The sequence below is a fragment of the Chrysemys picta genome, chromosome 18 (assembly GCF_011386835.1).
Source record: "Chrysemys picta bellii isolate R12L10 chromosome 18, ASM1138683v2, whole genome shotgun sequence".
Lineage (NCBI taxonomy): Eukaryota > Metazoa > Chordata > Testudines > Emydidae > Chrysemys > Chrysemys picta.
This window is the reverse complement of record NC_088808.1, coordinates 12,659,383-12,684,295: the sequence shown is the minus strand read 5'-3', so window position 1 is coordinate 12,684,295 and position 24,913 is coordinate 12,659,383. Positions and strand designations below refer to the sequence as shown.

General features: G+C 45.3%; 1 protein-coding gene across 7 annotated transcripts in view; it reads right to left on the bottom strand.

The window, feature by feature from the left end:
• LOC101953340 (collagen alpha-1(XXVII) chain) overlaps positions 1 to 24,913 on the bottom strand; it is a 258,835-nt gene that overhangs the window by 37,151 nt on the left and 196,771 nt on the right. For all 7 annotated transcript variants that reach the window (XM_065572707.1, XM_065572704.1, XM_065572703.1 and 4 more), the window contains 6 exons: positions 24,581 to 24,634; positions 21,885 to 21,938; positions 20,465 to 20,518; positions 16,528 to 16,635; positions 718 to 771; positions 505 to 612 (listed from right to left, as the gene is read on the bottom strand). In XM_065572707.1, coding sequence (XP_065428779.1) covers positions 505 to 612; positions 718 to 771; positions 16,528 to 16,635; positions 20,465 to 20,518; positions 21,885 to 21,938; positions 24,581 to 24,634 — 432 coding nt within the window. The remainder of the gene's footprint in view (positions 1 to 504; positions 613 to 717; positions 772 to 16,527; positions 16,636 to 20,464; positions 20,519 to 21,884; positions 21,939 to 24,580; positions 24,635 to 24,913) is intronic.

The following is a 24,913-nucleotide window of genomic DNA, read 5'->3' as shown; positions in this document are numbered from 1 at the left end:
GATTTTATGATGTTAAAATGGAAAATTTTGCAGTTTTTTCTTTTACCCTCACCTTTCTCTTTTTCTCTCTCCTTTTTGCCCCTAAAATAATTTGCCACTGAAAAGGGGAGAGGAGAAAAAAATGGGAGAAAGAGGCAACCCCCCCCCAAAAAACCCTAATCTTATCCAAATATTTTTTTCTGGTTTTTCATAGAAAAATCTGATTTTTGTTTTAGCATAAACAAGCCAACAAAAACTTACCTTGTAAAAAATTTCATTTAGGAAAAAAAAATCTATTTTCTGTTTTCAAAGAAAAGTTTTACTAGAAATTTTTCGATCAGCTCTAATTTAAACCATCAAAAAGAAGTAAAATAATGTAAATTTGAATCCCTCTCTCTGCCTCACCTCCTCCCTGTCCTTCTGTTCTGTCTCCCAAGGCACACAGCTGCCCCCCCTCCCCCTCCATGCACATCCTACCGCATGTCACTTTGGGTTGCACTCAGTCAATTGCAGGTCTATTCTCACCATAGGTCCCAGGGTACCTCTGGATCCTTTAAGGCCTTGAGTCCCTTTTGGCCCCATCTTCCCTGGAGGGCCCGTCTCGCCCAGCTGCCCCTGATAGCCCTTGCTGCCCTGTAGAAGAGGAGTATGCAGATTATTGACACAAAATGAAATAAAACATTAAAGAAGCAAAGAGATGAGAATGAAAAGGAGGAAACACTGGCAATGGGCTCTTACCTTCTGGCCGGTTTTGCCCTTTTCTCCTTGTTTGCCTGGTTTCCCTTCTGGTCCCTAGGAGAGTGGAGAAACCCAAGTAAAAGTTCTACCCAGCAACCATCGTGCGTGCCCCTAGCATGCTAATCGGAGCCCATCTCTGGTGATGGTAACAGTCCTTTTACCCCTCCAGTCCTATTCCCATGGGAGCAGAGAAGCAGGAAGGATGTTTAAGCAATAATCCAATGGACCATGAGGTGTGACAAAATAAACTCCCTTCATCAGCATTATGGCAGAGCAGGAGCAAGGTTAAGATTGTTCCTGAGCTCCTTTGACATGAAACTGAGGCTTACCTACCACTTCGAGATGGAGAGATTTCTGCGCCAAGAAGGCTGCCTAGCTCTGGGGGAGAAGTAAGAAGAGGCAGAGTTTTCAACCTTCAGGTCACAGGTCATATACAGACTAGGACTCTGAAGACTGACAACCATCATGTGATGACAGCATATGTGAAGTATTTGGTGCACAGAGGAGTTCTGTGCTCAAAGGTGCCCATGGCACCAAATATGGCATCCTAACAGGCCTCTTTGAAGAGACAGCAAGGATTGACTAAACATGGAGACTGTACAGTCCTCTCACTGTTGGTAGTGTCCCCGTCAGTTCATTGGTGGAGAAAGTTGCCCTGCCGTACTTTGTTCTATGCATAGAGAGAACTTTCACTCTCTCAGTCAAGCACCTTTCACCAGCAGTGAATACGTTTAAAATGGGTTTGGATAATTCTGTAAGTGCTGTTTAGTATAATGGCTTTGGAAAATGGCTGTGTATTGGAGCCACTGCTTAGCTAACTAGCATTCCTACTAGACTGGAAGTGTATTGACAATTACTGGTTTTATTTTCTACTTACCTGTTAGGTGTCTTTCTGCTCATTACACACACATTTTATCTATTTGTATTACTATTACAATTCACATGCATAGACATATATAAAAACAGACCCCATTACACACAGACCTATGTACAGTATATGGGAATAGACTTAAACGCACAAATACAGAGGGACCCATGGACAGCAAGACACACAGATATAGGACTGCTGTTTACACCTATTCTCAATCTCTCACACAAGACCTGCAACCCATCCATGCACACAAAGCACAGGTAAACCGGGCTGTGGGAAGTCAGACACTGGAGCGTGAAAGGTAGTTAAATATAGCAGACTTCTAGGTCCCTACACTGCCCAGGATAGGTCTGGAAGTGCATGAAATGTCTGAAAGACAAGGAATGAGACAGTAATAGTTTCACAGGGATATCTCTCAGCTGGAAAACGGGAGCCCAGGGATTCAGTGTTTTAGTAGGAGTGTCGGTAGCTGTGGGCCAGGTGATAGACTGGATTTGACAGGAATTAACAGCAGCTGGACAATCACTGAAAAAAAAGAGTTTGCACATTTGGGCAATTGGAACTTGGACTGGTACATATATACTGATGAAAACTTCATCTTCCTGTATTAGTCTAGCGGTTGTGTCCGCCCAGATCTCTCTCCGGCATTTCACCACTAATGATGCTGTGGAAGCAGATTGGTTCAATCGGATGTCTTTTGGCTAAACAAAAGTATCAACACATAACAGGCCTGGTCTCAGCTTGGATCTGACACATGTGCCTTAGAGGTCTCTGCTCCAAGAGCAATTCAGACCTATTGCACTCCGTGAAGGAGTTGAACTAGCCCTTCAGTTCCCTGAATACAGCGACTCTGTTCTGCACGAGCCATACATTTCAAAAGAGCATCCTGAAAAGAGTTGCTATTAATCCTCCATAAAGTTATTGTCTCTGCTCCAGAGTACTTGATTCCTTCTACCTGTTGTCTCCAGCCCATGGAACTCCCCTCTTTGTTCCACAGTTGTTTTTTTGCCAGAACCTCTCCAAGCCTATGCACTGATCAATGAGCTTAGAACGACAGTTGTCCCAGAAGTATGACAGCAGGTTGGACTACTGCTGCACTTTATCAGTGCTACATACCATGGGTCCAGTCTTGCAGTACACCCACAATTCATATTTGTGATGGGAATCTAAAGGAATCCTTTCACTGTGCCCCTGAGTTTGGAGGCAGCGAACTCTAGTAGCGAGAGCAACAGATGCGGAGTTGGGCCTCTTGAGTACCCATTCCCAGTTCTGCTACCAACTTGATGTGTGACATCAGGCCACATCTCTTAATCTCTCTGTGTCTCAGGCCTGGTCTCCACTTCAAATTTATACCAGCATAACTATGTTGATCAGGAGTGGGAACTCCCTCTCCTCTCCCCTGACAACATAGCTATGCTGACAAAATCCCCAGCATAGATGCAGTTATGCTGATATAACCACACTTCTGTTGGCATAGCTAATGTCGTTCAAGAGTCTATGCTGAGATAGCTATGGGCAGGTGGAGCTCAGATGTCCATAGGATCTGCTAAACTCCTTGGGCTTGACTCTTTCTTAATTGGGAGAGGGAAAAAAAGTGGCAGTATCTCCCAAGCCCCCTCACTGGTGGTGCCAAAATGAGCCAGCTGTCACTCACAGAAGACTGCGTTGATCTTCATACATTACTCCCTCTTTCTTTCTTCCATGAGCTGCGAAACTGTCCACAAGGTTGACATGTAAAAGTATTATCATTGAGTATCTGGGCTGGCCCCTGCTGAAATGAAAGGGGCAGTTCACACCTCTCAGTTATTGTTTTAGGTTCTGCAGATGTCTCTTGGTTGTTTTTACACTTAGTTCACTTTTTAGAGGCTCTCTCTGTAACCATAAGAGCCAGGAACTTTCATTTTAAAACAAAAAGTAAGTTTAGAATCTGGAGTGCAAGATGGCAGCAAGAAAGAGCAAATGGTGTGCCATACTACCACATACAAGGTTAATCACAGCCCTGCCTGATGCAACCCTGTGGAGCTCAGCAAAACCATAGATCTCAGTTATCTGAAGGTTTCCAATATGCTTCCTTTGGGGGGAAAAAATCAGGTTTGTCTGTCTGTCCATATGAGAAAACAGAGGGTAAAATCCTGGTTCTGCTGAAGTCAAAGGTGCCAGAATTCCACCCAGTCTCTCCAGCATGGTAGATGCTAGTGTCTTTTGCCAGTTCCTGTGCTTTTAGCTACTGATCTCTAGAGCAAACACTACAGTGATGGACACCATAGAGAAGCCCATAAATAAAAATAATTCACTCCAAGGTCTTTTTACTGGATTCAAATCAGCTGAATCTGATGGCTAAGGCACTACACACTTGGTGATTTTTATTTTTTGAGAAAGTTTGTAAGCTTTTTGAAGGGTACTTTTGGTCATCATGTTGAAAATACAAATCCTCTTTCCAATTGTTCTTCCTCAAGTGGGATTATTTCTAAATAGAAATATCCCTTTAATACACTGCACTGTTTATCAGATCAGTAAAAAAATATTGCAGCATGCCAGCGCCTCTAGGAGATGATGGTATTTGTGATGAGACATTGTGAAGGGAGCATTTTTAAATTAAAGCCATACAGTGTTAGGTGCGCAAAAATATTTGCTTAAGAAAAGCAGAAATTACAATCTGTTGGTTTGCTCATTTGAAAATTTCATTACAAACTTGAGAAAGAGCCATTTTTGCAGTTTCCCCCCTACAGGTCTGGGATATTTTTCAAAGGGTGGGGGGAGGGCTAGTTTTCCAGCTTTGGCAATGAAGAGTCACGCTTCTTGCATGGAATGCAAATAGAGAAAAATTTGAGAGGGGTGCAAAAACAAGAAAAGTCACGTGAAATATCTACCTAACCAGGATGGTGGCACTTACACAATTCTATAGTTGAGGGTTGGAATTCACTCAGCACAGGCCCACAAACCACGTAAGTCCCACTGCAGCTTCTAGTCTGAGGGCTTAAGTGGCACACTGGTTTTGAGCCAGCCCTCTGCACAGGGCTGACTTTCACCCTGTGACAATAACTTGCTTAACAGGAGGAAACAGGTACTCTTGTTTTAGGGCCCCTCCTTCCTGGCTTTATATCAAAGTCCTTTATCTCATCAGAAACGTTTAGTTCTTTTCCAAAATGCCTTGAGCTATTCAATCCCACTGCCTTGTACTTCAGAACCCAAGAGCTTCTTACGCTCTTAAGCAAGTCCTCTCCCCACATCACTCTTCACAGGGACTGAGCTCTCACTAGCCACATTAAAGTTAGTTTTGTAAACACTGATGTAATTTCCCAAGATGTATACAAGTCCAGTCAGTTCTTCATCTGGTCTCACTCCATCACTTTTCTCAGTAGGTTTCCCACCTCTTTGTTTCAAGAGCACATGGGTTGTTTTATTGCATAGTTTCCATGCTCCACATGGATACTTGAAGCAGTTGCTTATCTTATGTACGGGAAACTTTTGTTGATAACTAACGCCCACCCAGTTCCGTGAATCCCTACATTGTACAAAGACAGAACACTACACTGCGTGCACCAGCTGTTCCTACAATTTTCAGCCTGACTCAGCTCTTCTTGAGCCTATGGGCATCTTTCATTGTTACCCCCATTTAAGTACATAACACGGCTTAATGTATGAATGAACACATTGAGTGGCTGAACGAAAAACTGGGATTCACTTAATTTAACTTTTTAATTTTCAGGCTGTATCTGGAAATGTGTGGGGATGACTGAAGTCCATTCAGATACAATGGGGGGGGGGGGATAGATGGAAAGAGCGAGGGGAGAAGGGGGAGTATGGGCCAGTGGAACTGGAGATAGATTCAGAGGAAGTAACAGAGGTAGGAAAGAAACCAAAGGTGCAATAAAGGTAGCAAAGAAAAGTATGAAAAGGAGGAACCATAGTATGACCCATCCAATATCGTGAGAGGGCTTGGCCGGCCAGTTTGCATAAAGGAAAATGAAAAAACACCCCATCGTTTCCTACTGCTCCGCAAAGTCTCCATATGAGAAGCTCCACTTAATAAACTGATCGAGAGAAGCCTTCCCCCCATATAGGACAGTCCACAAGTATTCAGGAAATTAGGAGATTATTGGGGCTGGGCACTTGAAGACATAAATGTTTCAGATTTACAAGAAACACATTTTGTAACCTCTCTGTCTAGCAGTGGTTTGGAGGAGGAGCAGCTCATGGCTGGATATAGGGAAAGAAAACAAGAAGCAACTGTTCTTTAAGGTTCAGAGGGCTGAATTTGTGACTATTGGGAAGCAGCAAGAGACTCTTTGCCCATGGTGAAGAGCACTGGTAGAGCCAGATAGATGAGATTAAATGAAAAATACGATCGGGGAATCCTATAAAAAGAGCTAAAGCTCAGACTCGGAGACTGTAGCTAAAAGCTGCCATCCTGGCATCCTCTTGAGTTGACTTCCACAGCTTGACATTCTGAGTCCAGGTCACAGAGAACATAATGCAGGAGATGGTCTTCTATACTGAGAGCGCTGTCATGTAACTCCTGAAGTTTATTGTGAAAGCATCCACATGGTCAACAGCATGCGTGGTAAAAAGAAAATGTGGCCTGTTGGTCAGTGCTAGAGACTTGTAGCAGAACTCCTGGGTTCTATTCTGAGTTCTGTCTCTGACTGGCTGCGTGGCTTGGGCAAGTCACTTCTCTTCTCTGTACTTCTATTTCCCCAGCTGTAAAATGGGGATAGTGATACTTGACTACTTCACAGGGTGGTAGCTAGTGAGACATGATTAATATTTGTCAACAGCTGGAGAAGTGCAAAGCATCACTAAGTGCTCAACTGTGAAGCTTTCATACAAGGTATCTCCAGAACCACCACACAAACTAGCTCTTATTTCAAAAGTGGGGGACGGCAAGACACAGCATTTTAGCAGCATGACTCCCATTTTCTACAGTGAGAACTGTGTAGGTCAAATTCCTTCAAGCAGCAGGGGTTACAGTCTTCCTTTTGAAGGACACGAAGGCCCTGAGGTTGTGGTAGAGGTGGGAAATGAAATCTCTCTCACAATAAGGAGTGGGAATCTTGGAGTAATGAGAGGGAGAGAGAGAAAGAGTGAGTCTCCTTAGTCTGAGTCAGGAAAGAGACTGTGCCAAGGAAACAGGATTGATTTCAAATTCTGGCTCATTTCAGTTCCTATTAACTGTAAATGAAGACCAGCTGGGACCAGCCCTCCTCCCCCAGAGCAAGATTCTCAGAGTGGAAAAGCCCAAGCAGAGCTGGCCAATTCATCGAAAGAGGCAATCAGCCCCTCTTTGCGGCAGAACGCCGAGCAGTCTCCCTTTGTGAGCAGCAGCCATGTGTGTCTGATGGAATGCTCCAGGTTTCTGAGGGGGAAAACTGTGAATCATCACAGGACTCTTGCTGCTTGCAGGGCATTAGATTCCACTAGGCAGATTTGATGGGCTGAGTCACACATACCAAAATAGCAAGACAGCCCCCCCACAAAAAAACCCACCCAAACAAAACAAACACCCACACAGTCATTAAAAATGACTGTTTACAGTTCCAGATCAGAGATCAAACTGTTGCTTCAAGATATGCATTGGCTATTAGAGCAATACTGAGAGAGGACCCGTTGCAGCAGAGTTTGGAGTTGCAAGGGGGTTGCAGCAGTGCTTGCAGAATGGGAGGGAGAGATGCCTGTGAGTTGCAACCACACCTAAAGATGCAGCTGCATAGACCCAGTTCAGCAAACCATCCCTACTGAAAGCAAAGCGTTTAAGTACATATACTTAATTCCCAAAGTCTTTGTTGAATTGGGGCAGTATTTGGTGCTTTGCGTCCATCCAGTGATGACACTTACAGGCTTCAAGGCATATCACGTAAGAGGCAGTGTGACCTAATGGATAGAGTACTTGACTGGGACTCAGGAGACCAAGGTCACAGAGCAGACTAGTGGCAGTCACTTCACCTCTTTGCCTCACTTTTCCCATCTTTAAAATGGGGATATGATACTGACGTCCTTTGGAAAGTGGTTTGAAATCTATGGATGAAAAGTGCTAGATTTTAGTGAGTTGCTCCACAGTCTGGCTAAAGGAGGTGGTGTTTTCAGCAGTACTCCTTTAAACTATGGCGCTCCATGTTTTCTATTTTGTGGATCGGTTGGTAATAGAGAGTCTCCTCCCAATGCTTCGATCCCTCATTGTATGGTTCTCAAACTGTTTCCTGTGGTAAGGGCTCCGTGGATGGTCCACAGATGACAGTTTAACAGCTACCTGGTTTAAGAGAGACAGTCCTCAACGTCTTACCAGAAATGCATAAGTTCTCCTTGCATTGACACGAAGCGGAAATGACTGTAGGATTGCTCTTAAGCAGCTTCGATGTTTGCAGTGAGTCAAACGCCATTCCTCGATGTGGCATTGCCAGCTCTTGCTGACTTCTTGTGCTCAGAATGAACAGACATATTCAATGACAAGAAAAGGAGGCACGTGGTTGCAAAAAATTCTTCAGTCATGTTTCCAGTGGCAGGAAATGGAAAAGAACAATGTAAGAAACCGCTATGGGGTAAATTCAGCTCCCAGTGACTCAGAAGAACTCCGCTGGCTTCAGTGGAGCATTGGTTTTGAGAGGAGTTACCCCAGATTCACACCAGCATAATGAGATGAGAAACCTGCCACATGTCTAGTCTATAAAGGTATTGGAGTGAATCTGTGGCTTAGAAGTAGAAAATCAGTCTCAGCCAACAAGGTCTGTTCCTTGGGGTTTTATTCTGGAGGGTGTGAAGTTGATGGATACAAGATATCAAGATGGTTTAACACACCCAGTAAATAAGCAGAAAAATAGCCTCATCTTGGGACAAACCCCCTTAGCATGAGCTCTTGCTGCTCAAAGATTTGTCCCTTTCTAATGATCAAATGGCTATCCTTAGAGAGAGAAATTCAGCCCCATGCAGAAGGCTGGGAACAAAACCAATGCACCATTTAAGTCCCACTTAAAGCTACAAAAGAAGACTTAAGCGGGGCATAGGTTTTCCATTGTCCCTCTGCAATGGGCTGAGTTTGCTGTATTCCCACCAAGAAACTGATCATACCTTCAGTCCCCAGCCCTGGTTTGTTACTCTGTCCTACAAAACTTGTGCCAGGTCTAGCCAGGGAGAGGTAGGTGCCTGGTTTCTGGAATGCATGGATGACTGCTGGGCCTTGTCATGCTATTATATTAACTAAAAAGAGCTATTTGCCAGTCCTTAGAGCGGCTCTGGTCTGCTCGGCTGTGCCATGCTGACAAGCAGCAGCAAAGACCCACAGAGCCAGATCTTCAGCTGGTGTAATGGAGCTATGCTGATTTACACCAGTTGAGGGTCTGGCTCAAGGACATTCTGACCCCAGAGGTGGGCTGCAAATGACACCGCAGATGTGATTTCCGGTTCAAAGTGAAGATATATATATAAAAAAAGTGAGGATTTAGCTCCCAGTCTTGCCATAAAATGAGGGATTTTCTTGTTTCAGATCATGTTGTATTTCATTACCTATGGGCTCTACAATTACTTTCCTGGAACTGTAACCCCCCCCTGCTATCAGATATCCAACTTGTACAAAGACCAGCACATTACGAAAACCACAGTGCTCAGCTCTGGAGAGCAGCTGGAAATCCACTACCATGCTCCTGCCAGTTGGCTTGGCCCTTCCACGCAGCCACAAGCTGATGAGCTGTTCTCAGAGGGAAGAGGCTGAAATGCTGGATTCTGTGTAGAATGAAAAGAGAGGAGGTTTAAATAGGAACATATTCGAGGAGATGGGTTGCTCTCAGCTGCTGGCTGCTCATATCCAACACCTGGCAAGTTGCTGCTGTTCCTGGTTATATAATGGTGACTTCAACCTTTGGTTCAGACCATTCTCCGTTACGAGGAAGAGGACGGAACAAGCAGCAGGATTCTGATGAAGTGCACATTACCCTCTGGGTGGTGTCATTCCCTGCTCCAGGAATTGAGATGTACAGATGGCAGGTGAACTTGCCCTAAACACCAGCAAACCACATCCCTCCTTTTGCAGTGACAACCAAAGTGCCTCAACCCTGAATTCACACTAGCCAGTGTGATGCCATCCTCCTACCGCTCTGTTAGCTGCCGAGATGCTCTCTCCCTACCTCACTTGCGCATCGAACACAAAGACTCTGGACCCTATTCCTGCAGCATCTGCTCTGCTCAGAGAGCCTGATCACTGTACTTGGGCCAGTCACCAGGGACCCTCATCTATAGCCACCCTTTGAACTGCAGAGGTTCAAAGTCTAATGAACTCCTGTGTGAGAACAGAGATACAGTGTCAGTTTCTTGCAGCTCAAACAAGCCAGAGATCTCACTAAGCAGAATGAGTGATGAGCCAAGAGTTAAATCACGGAGTCCAGAAAGGAGTCAGAGTCTCATTACAGTGAGGTCAGCAAGAACCAGTAGGACCCCAATAGAGGAAATAAGAAACCAGCCTGGGGCCCCACTATGGAGAAACTGACATGAGTGAGAGAGCAAGGGCAAGGGAAGTGTGCAAGCTTGCCTGAATTTCTAAATCTAAGTTAAGAGGAGTACATTGGATGTTGCTTTTGGTTGTGTTTTAATTTGCTAGGGACTAACCGTATCAGGCTAATATTGAAAAGAAACAAGTGACTTATCTGCAGGGGGATGCCAGGTGGGATTTCTTGCTGGGTGCAGTAGTACAATCCTTCACAGTCCTGGTGCTACACAAAGCTGCAGAATTGCTGGGGTGGGAGCTGGGGCCTTTGGAAGAGGGAAGCTGGAAGGTTGCTGGGAGGAAGCCTAGAGTGGGGAAGCAGCTGGGGCTGTCAGGGAGGAAAGGATCATACTTGAAGACTGCCAGGGAAGCGGGGGTGGAGCTGGCTGGCCTAGCCCTATCAATGGGAGGAGTGGAGCAAACTGGCTGACTGTACCAGGGAGGGACTGGAGCTGACAGGGGGATTTTGGTAGCAGCCGAAGTTCATTGGACAAAATGGCCAAATGACAGATGATGCATGAACATCACCCCTCCAACTGCCTGAAGCCCTTCTACCAGCCACAGCTGTCTGGGGCTCAACACAACACTTGGCTTGTCTCAGCAGCCAGGATTGTTTGCAGATATCCACTTTGGAGATGTGGACAAACTTCCCCAAGTCACCAGACTGAGACTCCACCCACTCCTTTCACCTGCGATTTCAGCAACGAAAGGCCACTACACTGCCCCAGTTGGGCCACCTGGAGCCCAGACAGCAACTGTGCAACACAACAGCTGTGATACTGTTACCTTTATACTGATGCTGATTGGCCTTCTTTCCCAGTCTACAGCCTGAGAATTATTATAAAGGTGTCTACAATGTTACACCAAGGACATCAACACAAGTGCTGACCATCCTTAATTATCCAGACCTCATTTATACGAAAATCATCCTCCTCCTATCCAAAACAGACATAATGCAATGCAGGCTCAGACAGGCAAACTGCTAAAACAAGCCCCTGACAAATCCACAAAAACAATGCAAGGCAGAGTTTAAGAAAGAAAACGGACGCATGTGGAAGGTGGCTGGAGTCCCCAGGGTCATGTTATCACCCATCTGTCATTTTTTCTTGACTTGTTCGTTATTTATACAGTCCCAGGGAAGGGCTAAAATTGGGTGGAATGGCTGAAAGGGTAGGTGGTGGTGTTACAATAAAGCAGGGTACCTGATAAGTTAGTGCCACAGAAGGTGGAATACATCTCATCTATAATCCTTTTGGCGGGGAGGGGACACAGATAATGTTGAAAAAGTATTAACTGACCAAAAGCTATTTCTATCTGGAAGGTGTTATTTGACTTACCTGAGATGAATTTGGGGAGGTCTCAGTCCAGCTCCCAGTGGATAAGTGTCCACCACACAATAACTTTAAATCAAGATTGGATGTCTTTCTAAAAAAATACACTCTAGATCAGTGATTCTCAACTGGGGGTCCATGGCTCACTGGGGGGTCTGCGAGCCATTTTTCAGGGGGTCTGCCAAGCAGAGCCACTTGGAGCCCCGAGCCCAGCAGCTGAAGCTTGGAGTCCCAAGCCCTGGCACCCCTGCAGGGCTGAAGCCCCGAACCCAGAGCCCCCAAGTCCCGGCAGAAGCCACCTCATGGGGCAGAAGCCTCAATGCCCCCTCAGTTCCATGGGGCAGAAGTCTTGAGCCCCCCCCATTCCCCTCAGCCCTCAGGACTCCTAAGCCCCCCCGCAGCTGAAGCCCAGAGCCCCCCTCCCCACTCGGTTGTGGAGTTTTTATAGCATATTGGGGCAGGCTCCGAAAGAAAATGGTTGAGAACCCCTAGATCAATCACAAGATATGAGCTTGATGCAGGAATTACTGGATGAAAGCCTATGACCTGTGTTATGCAGCAGATCACACTAGCTGCTCTAATGGTTCCTTCTGGCCTTAAAATCTATAAACTCAGCGTCATGGTTGACCTTCAGGGACCCCCTTTGTTTGCAATCTTAGCTGGGAGGCTGAGGACTGCGTGGCCCATAGAGACCAACATCCCTTTTTCAACCCTGTATGCGGTCCCTCCGGGATCGGGGTTGAGGCCACGTGCAAAACAGCATGTGTGGGGAGAAACTTTCCCTGCCACTGCTCCCTGTGGCTACCTGTTCTGTGGCTAAATAGAGAACTTCACTTTCTAGGGCTGTCAGCCCACCACCTTTCCCCAGGGCTGAATTCATGCACAAACGTTTTAATATGGGTTAAAAATAAACAAATCAATAACAGACCACTGATAACAGCAAGTAACCTTATTTTCTAAATTTGCTTGAGAATGTTCGTTAAATAGAAACGTTGAGTTCTTTTACAAATCGAGTTAAAAATCAAAATATATGTACTGCTCGTCTGAAAGAAAGTTATCTGGAAACAGGAGCTACTGATGGGCTTTGTCACTTAGTTATAGTAGACATTAAATCTGAACCAACCACCACTAATATCAGATAAAGTTTAAAGAGTGCCCTGTCCCAGCTGTCTCAAGTTTCTGGCACAGGTAACATGAGTAAGGGTCCAATCCTAATTGTTTCCTGGATCTCTTTTGTTAAGAGAAAGGGGAGTGAAACACTCCCCAACAATCCTGGGTTTCATTTAGACAAATGGGATTTTTTGTAACTGTTGGTGCTGAAGTTACTGTTCTCAATCTGGCCAAATGGGAGACTGTGGAATGAAGCTGAAACATTGTTGGGACGGCTGCCTGACGACCCAGTAGAATCCTGCTGAAGATGCAGCAGCTATGGATGAAGATCTGTTTAACAACATACATCTAGAATATTAATTGGGATACCCATTACGCATATACAATACATACCATATATTATATGCACATAAGGGTGTTTGTGCATGTGTGTTATGTATACACACTCTTCATAAATGCAACATACCCGCCCCCTGCAATATGTTTATATAATACATCACACATATTATGTATAGATGTGTGTATATTACACACACTTTCTCCCGCACACCCCACCCAGGAAGCTTATTTGATGAGTATGGATGAAATCACAGATGCTGCAGATGGGCCAAATCTTGAGGATCTCACTCAATTTTTATCCAGTCCTTGTGCAGGCAAAATTCTCAAGGAATTGTCAGGGATCGTTTGTTTGAGCCAGGACTCGGGATTTGCCCCTATGTTAGCTTTTCCTGATGGAATTTTCATTGGTTTTATATAAGAACCTTCAAATGTCCTTTTGATTCCAGTATTCTTTAGCTGGCTGTGTCTGAGATGGCTTTTGTCACATCTCCCCCCCTAGTGGAAGGGCTGACTGTTTGATTATATATCCCCATTTCAAGCAGAGGATTTGAAGTTGGACCACAGTTATCTCTGGTGACTTACATTTCTGGCTCTGTAAACGGTATTTTGGCAGAGAGCTGAGGAGGCTCTTAATAGTATCTATACATTTTCTGTGTGGGAAGTTAATACAAAAAGACTTGCACATAAAGTTGCAAAAGAAAAACTGGTCTCTCATCCATCAGAGAACCTCCATTTTTAACCTTACCCCATTGGGTGCGGGAATATCAGCCTATGCAATGAGAAAGGGCCAAGAGTCTGGCAAAGAGAGATTTCATATCTGGGGCTTAGTTTGGGCTGGTTACAAAGCCATGTGGGTTTAAAAGATCAGGCTATCAGAAATTTGTATTAAATATATTAGAAGGTGATATAGTGTTCTTAATAAAAAAATCAAAAGAGAGTGATCCTGAGCAAGGCATTTTGACAGTATCAGACTTAAAACAACAACAAAACCCCCAAAACCCCAACCAACCAAACCCCTCTCCCCAAACAAACAGAAAAAGGCACCATGTTCCCAGGCACAACTTGGCAGAAAACAAGCTCTGGAATTTGCTATATTTTATATGTTATACTGCAGAACTTAAGTTGTTCTTAAGTTGTACAGCCTGTGTGATTTTTTGTTGGTTCTTAAGCATGCACAATATAAACAGAGTAAACCTGCCAAAAATACAGAGCACGGCAGGCAATAAGCTTAGTTAAACAATAAGCAGTGCCTGCCCACAGCTGCAAAAGGTGCTGCAATATTTTTTACCATCCTTTGTCAGGTTGTATCTTAACTTAGTAGCCAGTGAATTTACAGTACCCTGGCTCTGAGACTACTCAGATGAGTCAGGGGTCACAGGATGGAGCCCACAGGACCCACTCCTGCAGTGAGCTCAGTGTGGATGCAGGGATCTGTTGTAGATCAGGGGTTTAGACTGCAAGCTCTTTGGGGCAGGGCTGTGGCCTTATTTTTCTGTAAAGCATCCAGCATATTTATGGTGCTGTATAATAACATGGTATTAAGCCAATATTTCTAGTTTCCAGTCAACACAATGCGCAACCCCCACCCTCAATGCAAAATATTAACATAAATCCAGGCTATTCCTGCTTTCCTCCCCCACTGCCCCTCTGCAACAGTTGGCTTCCTGCTGCTTTCTTAGCCTGCCTCAAGCATAGAAGGAGAAAGGAGAACAGTTTCAACAGCTGTTAAGATAGCAGCCATCCAAGATCATAGATACCTGACTCCACAGTTTCCTCCTATCCTCTTATAGAGGGCTTACAGGAACAGTCTTCAGATACTCAGCCCTCAATTCTTTCCATAGCTAAGAACATGATCACATACCTTACAGGAGTCCTAGCTCAGTAGAGGGGCGTGGTGAGTGATGGATCCAACACTATGAAATATACTTTCTGGCCGCATAAAGAGCCAGATTTACATTATGTTTAAGCAAGAGAGACCAACTGGGAACTACAGTATTACTGAGAAGGGCTGGGCTCTCTTTTTAAGGAAAGATAATTCAGAAGTTGCTGCTCCCAAAAGGACTTTGATCTCTGAAAAGTTCACTCTAACTATGAGTCTGGTTGACAAACCCCCCTTTGCATTTTAAACAAGAGGGTCTGATTTCAGTTACAAATCAGCTGAGACCAACATGCAGGCTCTGAGCTGTTTTATGCTGGGTTTCTGAAATCTGGCAAGGGAGGGATCTCAGAGCCCAGGCTCCAACCAGAACAGGAACATCAAAGCTACTGCTATTAGCCCCAGAGTGCAAGCCCCACAAGCCTGGGTCAGTTGACCTGACTCCGACGCGCTGCTGCAGGATTTTTTTTTGGAGTGTAGACATATGCCGATTAACTTGCCCACAGTCAAAAAGAAAGTCTATTACAGAGCAGAGAAATGACCCTGGGTTGCAAGTCCCAGGCTAGCACCCTAGCCATTGACCTAACTCTTCCCCTGTGCGCCGGAGCTGCAATATTAACCCACTTTAAGAGTTTGGGTCACCTTATATTTAAGAAGCAACAGAGGGTCCCATGGCACCTTTAAGACTAACAGAAGTATTGGGAGCATAAGCCACGAAAGCTTATGCTCCCAATACTTCTGTTAGTCTTAAAGGTGCCACAGGACCCTCTGTTGCTTTTTACAGATTCAGACTAACACGGCTACCCCTCTGATACTTCTATTTAAGGAAACTTCCTTCCCTAAACAGTGACAATGGGATATTCCATAGAAAATTCCATTACACTCCATGGCAACTTTCTTCTCAAATGGTGCTTGACCCTTTCTAGGTACTAATTTAGCATATTATGATGAAGTTCCAGTCATAGCCCCTTTGATGTTGATAGACTTTGGTGCAATATGTGTGCTGTGTCCTGTTGCAATTGTACTGCATCTATAGCAATTGACTATCACCTTCAGGCTACGAAGATGGGACGCTCCTCGTAGTTGTCTTTCTAAAAGAAAGCGAGTGTTTATTTCCTGCTGGGCTTAAATGAAGCAGAGGCCCAAAAACACACAATGTGAGTTTTCTCTTGCCCTCTTGATTACATGAGTCCGCCTTGAAGCCTGTCTTTTCAGATTACCTACAATGCAAGCACAGTCGCTGATTCTAATAAATCAGCAGTGATCTGCTCCTGGTTAATAAGAAGAGGGGATTGTCCCTTAAACTTGTACATTTGTAACCTACTGTTCAGTGCACACTATACACCCCACAAACAATCTGATCCCACAAAGGACACGTTGTCAGATACAGCTCTTTAGCGCCTGATCCAAATCCCATTGAATAGCCTCCCACTGATTTCAGTTCTTTAGCTCAAGTTATTGAGGATCATATTTGTAGCGCTGGCAGGTCCTGGGTTCAGTCCCCACCGATGACCAAGATGGCAATCATTTCATGTGCAAATGTTTAGAGTGATTGCCTGCACAAATGCTTTTCACCACTCGGTTTGGAAAGGGACATTATTGCATATTCAAAACTCAACGCATGAGAAAACATATCACCAGTGTGCAGAAATTACAGCTGGCCTAATACTTATTCCAAGGACAATTCACTACTTGAGATGTACCAATTGAACCAAGTGCAATTTGTTGGGGAGGAACATTAATCACCTTGGCGGAAAGAAACACAAGGACAGGCAGACAGACAAAGACAGGCAAACTGGTTTCTCAAACTCACTCGGACACCTGTGATTCCGGGATATCCAGGAGGCCCTTCATTTCCCTTCAATCCTTCGGTGCCTTTTTCTCCTCTCTCTCCTTCTGGGCCTTGCTCTCCTTTGTCTCCCTGCAGAAGAGTGGAGTATGTTTGCTTTTCAATACCAACAAAGCATAGATCATTGTGTATGACTCTTGAAGAAAAAAAAAGGGAGATCAGAGGCTGAAAGCAAGAAGACAGAAGGAAGCTGAGTCATAAAGTACTTGACATTTAATGCAACAGGTTATTTTAAAAAACTCCCTTAGCCAGAGAGATAGGACCTCAGCCACAAGAGAAGATAGTTTGAATTTTTTGCTTCTCCTACAATGAACTGAGCAGGAATCTCCCACACGGAAACTCCTGGGTCTGGGATAAGGATATGAGGCTGGCAGCTGAGATCTGAAAGAGAGTCTTTTGACTCAACCATAAGCTCCAGAAGGCTGCCAGAAGAGGCTGTGGGAAGCACCCCAGGCCCCGAATGAACACACTGCAGAGCAACAGCATCTTACCCCCATGAAAGATCAGCAGTTATAGCGCTAGATGCAAAAACTTGCATCAAGTTGCCATGCTCACAATTGGTGCCAAGTATTTTATAGGCCCAATAAAAAGGGCCCAATTCTGCTCTCACAGCAGTTTTACACTCATGTAACCCAACTGACCTTGGTAGAGTTGCTCCTAATTTACACTTGCATTAGTAAAAGCAGAATTGTGCCCATTACATTTTGTGGTTAAACAAATATTTGTGCAACCAATAGCAACAGTTCCATTATCCAGAGAAACATTTGGGTTGGGAGGAACTGGAAGTGTTCAAGACCACTTGGAGATGAAGCAGCAATTGATGGCACGAGAAAATCATATAAGGAAGGACTGTTTGATCTGACATCCAATGATAAACAAAAATAACGAAGCACAGCACATAGTTTAACTAGACTGAAGCAATAAACCGCAAGAGACTGTTGTGGGATTGGCCAGTTTTACTTTCCGTGGCATGAAACTGTTGGCCTGTGCAGACGGACAGGCTACACAAGGATAGAAATCGGGATTGCAATCCAAAGGTAAGATTTGGAACAGCAAGAGAAACAATGCAATGCAACAATGAATAAGGATTTGGGGGTCCCGTCAGGAAATGCGGGGGGGAGGGACTTGTTACTGGACTCGCAAATAGTGATATGGGCTATGAGGCTGTTGAGGGCTTTGGGACAATTGTTGATCTGCCTGTGGAATTTCAGACTGGTGAAAATCTGTAAGGAAGGAAGAATTGAATCTGTAGAAATGGAAACAAACAAAATAAGTTGTTGACCATCAGTTTTTGAAGAAGAATGGGACCTTCACAGAGATCTGTAAGAAGTTCCTGAGGTGCACCGAGAATGCAGCTAGAGATTTAAACCTGAAGGATCTCTTGTAAACAAGACTTTATACAGGTTTGGTCTGACAGCACATGGACATGAAAAATCAGTCCTTCTGGCTTGCTGTTTTCATTAGGTAAACTGTACAACTGATTGTTGTGTAACTGAAGAACCGAAAGGGAATGCCAAAAAAGAGAGAGAACTTTATGCTATTAGGCTTTTCCTATAGTAGACTTTATTCCAATCATAAGAACATAAGAACGGCCATACTGGATCAGACCAAAGGTCCATCAAGCCCAGTATCCTGTCCTCTAACAGTGGCCAATGGCAGGTGCCCCAAAGGGAATGAACAGACAATTATCATCAAGTGATCCATGCCCTGTCACCCAATCCCAGCTTCTGGCAAACAGAGGTCAGGGACACCATTCCAAGTTTCCCAAGTGTTGCTAATGCAAGTTCAACTCTACCAATGGTTGCAGTACTTCAAACCATCTTCATGTAAGGCACCCGTGGCAGGTGGTGTTTAGGTAGATCTGATAAAATCTGGCCATGCAATGGTGCTTAAAATGCTGCTGGCTGCCTGTAACTCCATTTCTAGAGAGGGGGAAAGAGCTGGAACTAGGAAAGAATATTTAAAGTAGGAAGGAGCTTTCATTGTCACTTAGGACTCATGGAAGTGGAAGACACATATTTTTGGACAGAAGAGAGCATTGGCAAACTGACTAATTATGGGCTTTGCCCCAGCAACAAGAGATGTGAAGAAACCCACTAGCAGAAAAAAGCAAGTGTTGAACTTGTTTCCCATGGAGATGCTATTGTTGAGAATAAAGGGGACATTGTGTGAACAAGAGAAAGCAAAGAACCTTGAATTGAAAGGAAAAATTACGGTAAAGGAGTCAAGAAGGGAACGATTTGGTGTGAGACAGATGTGTGGTCAGATCCAATGCATAATACAGCAAGAAAGATTACAGGGAAAAATGTCACCCAAACCTGCTGTCCAGCTGTAACTTCTTTGTTCAGGATCTAGAGACAACAGCTTTAGCACGGAGGTGTTTAAGATTAAAAGCACTGAACAGAGCACAGATCTAACTTACTCTGTGGGGGATTCTCAGGTTCTTGCCTGCAGTTAGGATAAACTTTGTAAATAGTTTTGCAGGGTAGTTCTTTTAATGAGTGTTTGTGATAGCACCCAGCCCGCAATGGGACCCCAATCCTATTGTAATACAAATGTAATGATGCTCCAGGTTAGTACATTTCTGGGGATTGAACCTGGGAGCTCTGGAGCTAAGAGCAGAGCCAAGCCTCTACTGCTTAAGCTAAAGGATGGGTAATTCAGCAGATTCATAAACCTCTTTATGTGTCCTAGCCACCGGAAGGGGACAAAGAGCCATTGTATTAGTGTGTACTACACAAATGCTACCATAGTTCAGGAAGGGTTAAATGAAAACCGTATCAATGGGGAAGAAAAGCTAGAGGCCAGAGAAACACTATGATGGTCTGATGGCCGATCAGAATGGTCCCTTCTGACCTTAAAGTCTATGATTTTATGAAGCCTCCACTTGAAAGGGGCAGTGAAGGATGCAGGTTTAAGGATTGCGTATGCAAGAGCACAGGAGGGTTTAAAGGAGACAAAGGAGATGCCCTGGTCGATTCCTGAGACGGCTGTGGACCTATTGGAAGCTTTGACCAAACAAGAAGCATAAAAGTTTTTTTCAAGACCCAGTTGACTCTGGCTCAAGATGGCATCTCTAACAGAAGAAATAAAAAACCTCTTTACATTTCTTCCCACCTCAGGTTGGATGGCAAGGGAAGGTGGTGTGGTTCACTTCCCACAGTCTGGATTGCAGGCAAGTCTGTGCAGAAAGGGAGAGGGAGGGATGGAAGGAGCTGGTGGGAGCCAGAAATGTTATGGAGACTGTTTACCACCCCACGTGGGGTGGATGAAAAGAGGGGACAATACAGAAAACCCTAACTAGACAGCAGAGCATTATGCTACCATGTAGTTAATGTGCTGCAAGAAGCCATGGTTGGTCTCAAACTTGGCTAAAAGTATCTACAGAGGTGATCCTTGCAGTTTCCAGGATAAGCAGAGCCTGGAGTGCACATGGCATTGGGAACTAGTTCCCACTACCGGCTGATGATGGAACAGATACGCAGTCTGGGAGAAAGGCATCTGATCGGGGAGATACAATGACAAGCTCCGAGAGTCCTTGGACTAAGGAGGTTACAGCTCATTGATACAAACCCTAAGCTGGAGGTGGGGGATGTGTCACATGGGGCCACTAAGAAGCAAAATGAACCTGGAAGTTGATACAAAGATGTGAGATACTGCCTGGGAACCCCCAGGATAATGTTGGGATTGTTCCTCCTACTGTAGCCACTGTGTGAGGTAGGGCAGAGGATTGTTGAACATGAGGGACGGGAAAGGAGTCTGGGGTCAGATGACCAGGGTAGCTTGTGTGACAATACTTGCTTCCCTTGCCTGTCTGCAGAGGGGGAAGGATCATGGTCTGAAAGTGGCTAAATTTGAGAGAAGAAAACCTACCCAACAAAAAACCATACTGAACCTTTACCTTAACACCGTCTGGCCCAAATGGGCCGCTGTCCCCTACCAGGCCTGGCTCTCCCTGCAAGAGAGAGAGACAAATAGACTTAGGACAGTCTCTTCCCTTTTTCTCATGCTTTTTCCAGCCAACACCCTTCAGAGGAGGAGTGACTTCCCCTTGCAACAATGTGAGCTGAATGTTAAGAGTTTCCAGTGCTGATATTCTTGGTGTAGGATGGATATCTATACTGCCACACGTGGGCCAATATGTTTTGTTGATATCACCATATTTTAGGACAATGCTATGAAGTCACCCCATCCTGCTCGGTATCTCAAAATTGATCAAGAGGAACAAGCCCCCACTGTTCCAGGCTTTCCTTAAACAGTGCCCAACTCTGACCCGCGGGAAGTCCTCTCTCCCCTGGGTGGAGCAGGGAATTCAGTCTCTGTGTTCATGCAACCTTGGGCGTCTCCATATTGCTCTAACAACTGACCTCAGTCTGGAGATCAAGGGACAAGAAACACGCTTCTAGTTCAATCTCTGCATTCATCCCAGCTCTGGCTCCCGCCCCACTTACGCATACTGTACCCAGTGTTTTCCTTGTTAATGCTGGCCTTCAGCGAGAGTCCTTTCCTGCCACTTCTAGGTTACACATACCCAAGTCGTGAAGAACTTGTGAACAGAATAGGCTTGTTTTTACACAGCCCCTTTCATATTCATACTGAAAGGAACTTTAAAGCACTTTGCAAAGTAGCATGTCCAGTTGTGTCGTCACCCTGTGGGCAAGTGGGCTCATTGGTAGCTCACATGCAGCTATCTGGTTTTATTGTGAGACTAAATGGCCAGGATATTGGGCTAAACCTCTACCCTGTTCAAAAAAAAGTCCCTTGTGATCTTTCAGTTTCATCTGGACATCTCTTAAACAGGCCATTGATCTCGGTTGTTATCCAGCCCCCATCACTGTAGTTTCAGAGTAACTGATGAACTTAGGTTCACAACATCCCTGGAAGGGAGGTTAGTATTTCCCCCATTTTGCAGACTAGGATCTGAGACACAGAAGGATTAAATACCCAACTAAGTCCATAGCCAAGCTGGGAATTGAACCCAGAGCTCCTGAGTCCCGGTATAGTGCCTTAACCCCAAGGCTATCCTTCCTTTTACAGTACCACATTCACCCTCCTGCCATGCCACGATCACATGTCCACGGGCTCACAAGTCCCAGGGTAAGACCCGAATCCATGATCGGCTGTCCCAGGCTGCTATCCGCTCAGTCACTGCAGATACACAATGGCCCTTCCAAAGGCTGGAAGTCTACCCTCCCCACGCTGAGGGAGCAGTGCATTGTCCATTTATACACCCAGTTTGGTCGAGAAGCCACAATTTATCTGCTTAGCCATCCACATACACGTAATGAAGAGGACTCCAATATGAAGCTAACTCTACTTACTCTTTGACCAATGAGGCCTTGTTCTCCTGGGACCCCCAGCTGTCCAAGATCACCCTAAAAACACAGAGGCACAGAGTCAAGCTGGTGACAGTGCTAAATGCATAGGATGAAGAGGATTTCTCCCCTCCCTCTCCCCCTGCCCCCCCTCATTTCTTCCTGCATTTTGACTCTTTCTTTATCTGGTCCTGTTCAAACATGGACATCTGTCTCAGAACCATCCTCACACCCAGACATTAATCAGGTACCCAGCATCACCCCGACAGCAAGCTCTAAGATGGCATGCACCTTACGGGGTGAATCTGACTGATATGCAATAGGCCAAAGAATCAGCAGTGACTTGCAGGTGTCAAAAATCAGTGGTGAATGCTTGCAAAGACTGAACCAAAGGGAATTACCCGTGCACCTTACGGCAGGAAAGGATTTCATGCTCTCTTATCGGGAAAGCAACAACACCAGGACCCAGGGCATAGTAGTGCTCATAACAAATGTGCAACTGGAGTGATGAGAAGGAGAGCGGACATGTCCCAGCAAACAGCAGTATGATCTTTGGCGTGACTGAGAGGTGCTGAGCAATATCTAGATTATAGGCAGCCTAGAAAGGAGCGAACTGGACATAGTATTGGAGCTGGCAGTTATGTTGATATATTTTGGTGAAGTGCTAAGTATAAGGAGGATGCAGCGTGCAGCTGTGGGACATTAGATCCAGATCAATTTGTCTGTTTTGCAATGAGCAATGTGCAGGAAATGTTCATTTCCTTCCCCGTCCCATTCACCTCACTTCGAAACTCAAAGCATTGTTCTAAAAGTTAAAAATTGATATTGGTGCCAGTGACGTAGTATTATGTTTACAGAATGCCTGTCACTACAGAGTCATTTTTGAGCTATATACGCACATGACCCCACTGAGATACAGCCGCTTCTGGGGAGGCCAGCATTCAACCACAACAGCAAAGGATGTGGAAGGTGTAAGAAATTTTGGCCAAGGACTCAACTGTATCCTAGTGGCGTGCTCCTCCTTCGCCACCCTACAGCTTTAGATTATACAACTGTATGCAACTACTGCTCAGAGAGTCCTTGGATGTTTACCAAGGGAGCAACTACTGCTTGGAGATTCCTAGAACATCTAAATACCTCCAAGGTTAGAGAGAGAGCAACCAGAATCTCTCATGCTCTGAACCAATGCAAGGACTCATTGCACTGAAAGTGGCTAAGTGGGAGCTGTCAGCATCTCTGCATTATCAGCATGCTACTCTCCTTCCTTCCCTCCCTCCCATCTCTCAGCCTGGGTCAGGTGCTAGGATATTCTCCGGGCGTTCAAAAGCCCGCTCCCAGGAACCACCATTTCGAACAATACGTTCAAGCTCAGCCAATGCTCCTCATCAGGCTGGCTCAGCTGAGGCAGCCTGTCCAGAGAATACATGCACCGCCCGCCTTCCTGCTTGTGATGGGAGCTGGAGAAGAGCTGCTCCTGTAAATCCTGCAGTGGGGGATGCCGGCAACCTGAGCGGATCAATGGCATTCTATTCCCGGGCAAGGTAATTAGGGAGCTGAGTGACAGGCAGAAGCGGCATAGCTGAAATGTTAAAGGAGTATCAGGACTCCAAAGACACAGTCACTCGAGTGATGCGTCAGAAGGTTTGCCAAAGAAAACATGGCGAGGAATGGGGGTGGGGGAAGAATGGCAAAGAGGAAATTGCATTTAATCCCAAAAAAACAGGCTGTTCAAAGCTCCCTGGCACAGTGGCAACCCTTCGAAACTTAAATGGAGAATGGAAAACTTGTAGAGAGATCTTATTCAAATAAAGAGAGAAAAATTACACTCCTCCTCATCCAGGAGAGAAGGTGCATTCACAGCTCTGTGACACTGCACCTGGCACTGTGCGTTGTGCTGTATTGATTAAAAATGACAGCTAGTTAATTGATGTGTGGGCATGGAGGGGCTATATTTAAATTCTTGCAGAGCAGGAATTTTTTTTTTTTTTTTAAAGAGAGAACTCCATATCAGCATTAGCAGAATCCAGCCCCCATTTCAGGCGCTCATCATCTTAAACCCAGCATTGGGAACCCCAGGGGGGGAGGGCTTCTTTTAAGGCATTTATATTCCTGGGCTCTCCCATACAGAGACAGTTCTTGTTTCCAGACTAGGCTACAGCCCGACTCTGGGTCACCTGGGGATCCTCTTGCAGGTTTTGTATCAATGCCTCAGCCCAGCTCCTGCCTGTGAATCGGCTGACTGGATTATGTAGATCTAACTGGGTTTTTACTGAGACCCTTTCATGGTTTCCCTTCCTTTGTTTCCCTGCATGTCCAAAACAGAGGCTGAAGCTTCCTGCATTTGAGCCTCTTTACCTGAGATCTCTAGCGGCCCACACAGGGGACTTGAGGAACTGGAATTGTATAACCAAAGGGCTAAAGTGTTCTCCCCCCCCGAACTGTGTCACTAGAGAGCTCTGTGGCTGAGAAACATGTAAAGAACAGCTGATGTGGGGTTACCCAGCCGCTCCCCTCCCTAAATACACCTATCGTTAGTATCTATCTTTAGCCGTCTGATCTTGCCCACTGTAACTAGGCAGACTGCTCACAAGCCCTGCCAGGGTCCTCTGGGACTCCGGTGTAACAGCAGACTCTTGGTAGGAACAAAAGTTTCTGTTATCTCTCCGCTCTGATGGAGAACTTGCATTAAGTGTTTTTCTTACCTTCATGCCAGATTCACCTGGAAGGCCAGGTTGTCCCATTGAGCCAGGAGGTCCCTGGGGGGGGGGGGGGGGAGAGGAAAAGGCCATTGTTACTCCGTGCAGAGCAAGATCAAAGAGCAAATTCCTTTAGCAGATCACTTTGGGGATAGAGGAGCCCTGGTTGCAGTGTAATTACCTCCCTGGAGCTGGCTCAGGGTACACAGAGCCAAAGAAAAGGCCAAGAACCCCTGTGTCCCGCTCCCACAAGGGCCTTTGTTTTCTCTCATGCCTTTCTTTCCCTTCCCCAAGCCTGAAACAAACTCTCTGACCCTGTTTGCCAGGCAGCCTCGCTTG